The following is a 4,150-nucleotide window of genomic DNA, read 5'->3' as shown; positions in this document are numbered from 1 at the left end:
ATGGAATACTACTCAGCTATCAAAAAGAATGAAATACTGCCATTTGCAACAACATGGATGGACCTTGAGAGAATTATATTAAGTGAAACAAGTCAGGCACAGAAAGAGAAATACCACGTGTTCTCACTTATTGTTGGGAGATAAAAATAAATAAATAAATTCACACACACACACACACACACAAAATAAAACACAAAAAAAACGGAGGGGAGAAGAAGACATAACAATTACAATTCCTTGAATTTGACATGACAAGCATACAGAATGGACATTCTTGGGTGGGAAGTGGGAGAGGGAGGAGGGAGGGAGGTTTCAGTAATGAGCCACAATAATCAATCACATTGTATATCGACAAAATAAAATTTAAATAAATAAATAAGATGCCCACCAACTTCACTGACCTGAGAACTGGGAAGACCCCCAATACGGGGCCTGCCCTCCCTCCAGGCAGCAGGTGCCCCCACCAGCAGGCTACGGTTTCTCCTACATGCTTCCCTTATTCTTGTGACCTGCTGCCCCTGTGGGCTTTTGAGGTTGTGGCCTCTGTTATAAAATTTCTTTCATCACGGTTTTTTCCCTTTGGGAAATGCCTTTCAAGCTATGTATAAATGTGTTCACACGTTCCCTCATTCTACTGGAGTGAACACCAACACACAGACACAGACAAGGATTTGTGAGGCCCCAATGAGGAACTGATTTCTGCTCTGGAGAAGCCTTCATGGTCAACAGAAAAATAAGAGAGATAGGCAAACACCACAATGTAAGACCGCAGTGTCATCTGGGGCACTCCACAAAAGGACATGATTAATCCCAGATGGGGCCAAGAATTCAGAGAAAGAAGTGCTCCTTGGGCTGCAGTCCTAGGAGGCTTCCTGGAGGGAGCAGTCCACAGTGGCCCTTCGCTGCTCATTCCCAGACCAAGCATGGTTCTGGGGGCTTGTAAACTGAGCAGGTTTAAAACTGTCCCTATAAACTCCACCTCAGTCTACCACATTTCTGGCATCATCTGCACCTAAGAATCAATGCACTTACAATGCCATGGACTTGGGCCACCTTGCTGTACAAGTCAGGGCGCCACTTTTGAAGAGCCAGATAGAAAGGATTTTTCAGGAGATCTTCATCATACAGAGCCATATGGACTTCAGATGGGTCAAAGTGAGGTTCCTGGGACAAGGGAGGAAAAAAGAGTAAGTTGACCACCTTCAGATATATAGAACACGTAAAAGTCTTCATTTGGCAATTTCTAAAACGCATCCTTGACACTTCTTATTCTGCTCCACAGACTCAACACTCCATCAGGAAACATCAAATAAAATCCACCAATTCCAAGATGACCTATTAATTGGTTAAATGTGTAAACTGTGTTTAGAAAATCTTGTTAAACTTTAACTCATGGCAAAAATATAAATGGCTATTTTTTGATTATCCCCCGTGATGAAAATTATGACATTCTAAAGATAATCGTGTATTTTTAATGAAATATCTTAAGCACACGTAAAATTACTAATAATGCAAACCTACCACAAAGAATTACCAAATCTTAACATTTTTGCCATATTTGTCTCAGATTTTAAGAAGTATATCAGAGTACACTGAAATCCCCAAGTGCCCCTCCCTGATCCCACACCCTTCTCCCCTTTCAAAGGCAATAACTATCCTGAAGTTGATATATATCTTTCTTGCTCAAATTTCCATTCCTTTAATACTTGTGTATTCACAAACAACAAAAAGTACTGTTTTGTGGGCTTCAAATTGTACATAAATGGTATCATACTATAACTATTCTGGAACATACTTTTTTTTTTTGGTGGCTAGCCAGTATGGGGATCTGAATCCTTGACCTTAGTGTTACAACCCATGCTCTAACCAACCAAGCTAACCAGCCAGCCCCTGAAACATACCCTTTTCAGTCAATATTACATTTTCAAGTTCTATCCATGCTGAGCCATACGGTTCTCATTCATTCGCTAATTTCTGCTGAACAGTATTCTTTTAAGTGAACATGTCACAATTTATTTATCTAATATCCTATATTTAAGCTGCTTCCACCTTTTTGGTATTACAAATAATGCTGTAATGAAACCCATATAACCCTTATCTGTGTTGGCAGATCACAAAAGCAAAATGCTCTGGACAAAAAGCACATGAGAAACAGGATGTGTGATATGATCAGCCTGAAGCTGGGAAAGGACACTCCTGCTCCTCAGACGAGATGCTTGCAGAACACCAACACCTCTACCTCAAGAGGGAGGTGACAAGGACGAGCTTCCTTGAAGGAACTAACAGCCTAGCTGGGAGGCAAGGGCCAGAGAGAAAAGGGAACAGCAGGGAAGGAAGATGGGAGGGGAGCATCCCTGGCAGGGAAAAGAGCAGGCCAAAGGTTCAGGAGGCAGAAACAGGTACTGTGTGGGCACAGAAAACCCAAGAGTAAACTTTTTTTGACTAGATAAGTCCAGGGAAGTAATAAGAATCCATGTAGAGCAGGAAGGCCCCTGAACAACACATCAAAACATTCAGGTCACATATATGAACTGTGTAAACACACAAGGCCCTTAGCAAGCACTGCTGCTGAGCAGACAGAGCTTGCTGTTATCTAGCCCCAAGTCATCTGCTTTCCCTCAGACATCAGTCCTCCTGGTTGCCAGTGACTGAACCCTCTGTCCAGGAGTAGGGATTCAAACAGTTCTGCCCAGTGCTGCTCTCAATCTTTCTGTCCTAGTGTTAAAAATATATAATAATCCCATACAATCTGGTGCTTATTGCCAGTGTTGAATTCTTATATAAGGGGAAATGCTTAAAAATAATTTAGTACCCTGACAAGTTTACTCAGAAGCATTAGTTTTCTATTTTAAAATAAAATGTAAAGAAAATGGACTTTTTCTTATAAAACTGGAAAGATAAGTGAATCCTCTCATAAAACTCCTTTTAGGTTAGAGCATGATGCTGATAACACCAAGGCCCAGGATTCAATCCCTGTACTGGCCAGCTGCCAAAACAAAACAAAACAAAACAGCAAAAAAAAAATTCTATCCCTACCTAAGTTCAAATGATGGAATAATTTACAAAAAGTACAGTGGAGATAGTCAGAGATACCAAATACCCCTGCACGTGAGTTATCTGAGGTTATCCTATGAACAGGAGAGCCACGGGTGGCCTCAAACTACTACTGGGCATTTCAGGAAGTGGTGTGCACACTCGTGGTTTTGTGATCTTCAACCGTCCTCCCAGCCCAGATAAGTCTGGGTGGTCAGGAACCATCTGGTGACAGCACACAGCCCGGCTCAGCAGAATCCAGCACAGGGAAGTCTGTGCCTCCCAGTGATGCATGCCCTGCCAAAATCTCACTGCTGTGGCTGCTCTCACCCCTCCAAGGCCCTAACCAAAGACTCTGACCAGGCATGGTTTCCAACAATATTCTCCAGTTTAATTTGTGATTCAGAAGGAAAAAGTAAGAATGGAAAAGTTTCTCTTCATCTATTTTTAATACCAGTAGAAGCAATTTGGTGATGTAATGTATGCTGTTACAGTCACCTGTGCCCTTCTGGCCTGTAACTCTTATGGATCCTGTCCATATTTTTCTGAAAGCTCCTCATTAAAGCACCCAGCACTGTGCTTGGCTCACTGTAGGCATGCAGTAATTGTTCACCCACTTGAACAAAATGATAGTAGGGTATTAAGAGGAAGCTCTAGCTCCCAAGGAGAGACACTTCTCACAGGCATTGGAAATCCACTGCCCATATCCAGGGTAGGTTAGAAGATAGCCACAGGCAGTAGCCAAGCAGGCACAAGGCAAAAAGCCCAAAACAAACAGGGTACTCAGAGCTGGCCAAACACAACAGTGACAGCTGGAATGTGCAGGGTTAGAGACGGGGGGAAGTTCCCAGGGCTAGAAGTGGGGTGGGACCATGGAGGGGGGCAGGAAAGTTTAGAGAAGCACAACTGCTCCTCAGAATGTCACCCCATCACCCTGCTCCTGGAGTTACAGGTGGAACCACTATGCACCCACCTCTCTCCCAGTATCTCCAGCCAGAACCTTTGAGGGCCACCTCTCAGTGTCTCTAAGAGGCAGAATCAACCTCAGGACAAATCAGGTCTAGACTCTTCTGGACTGAATCCTTTCTAGGTCTAGGTCTATCTGTCATTAGGTGGT

General features: G+C 43.1%; 1 protein-coding gene across 1 annotated transcript in view; it reads right to left on the bottom strand.

Moving 5' to 3' along the window:
• Positions 1-4,150, bottom strand: part of ANKRD27 (ankyrin repeat domain 27 (VPS9 domain)) — a 62,313-nt gene that overhangs the window by 55,329 nt on the left and 2,834 nt on the right. Inside the window, 1 exon segment of the mRNA XM_008572748.1 lies at positions 1,033-1,164. Within this exon segment, the coding sequence (XP_008570970.1) occupies positions 1,033-1,134 (102 nt within the window). The 5' untranslated portion in view covers positions 1,135-1,164.

Source organism: Galeopterus variegatus, unplaced genomic scaffold (genome assembly GCF_000696425.1).
Source record: "Galeopterus variegatus unplaced genomic scaffold, G_variegatus-3.0.2 Scaffold829, whole genome shotgun sequence".
Taxonomy (NCBI): domain Eukaryota; kingdom Metazoa; phylum Chordata; class Mammalia; order Dermoptera; family Cynocephalidae; genus Galeopterus; species Galeopterus variegatus.
This window is presented reverse-complemented; position numbering and strand designations above follow the sequence as displayed.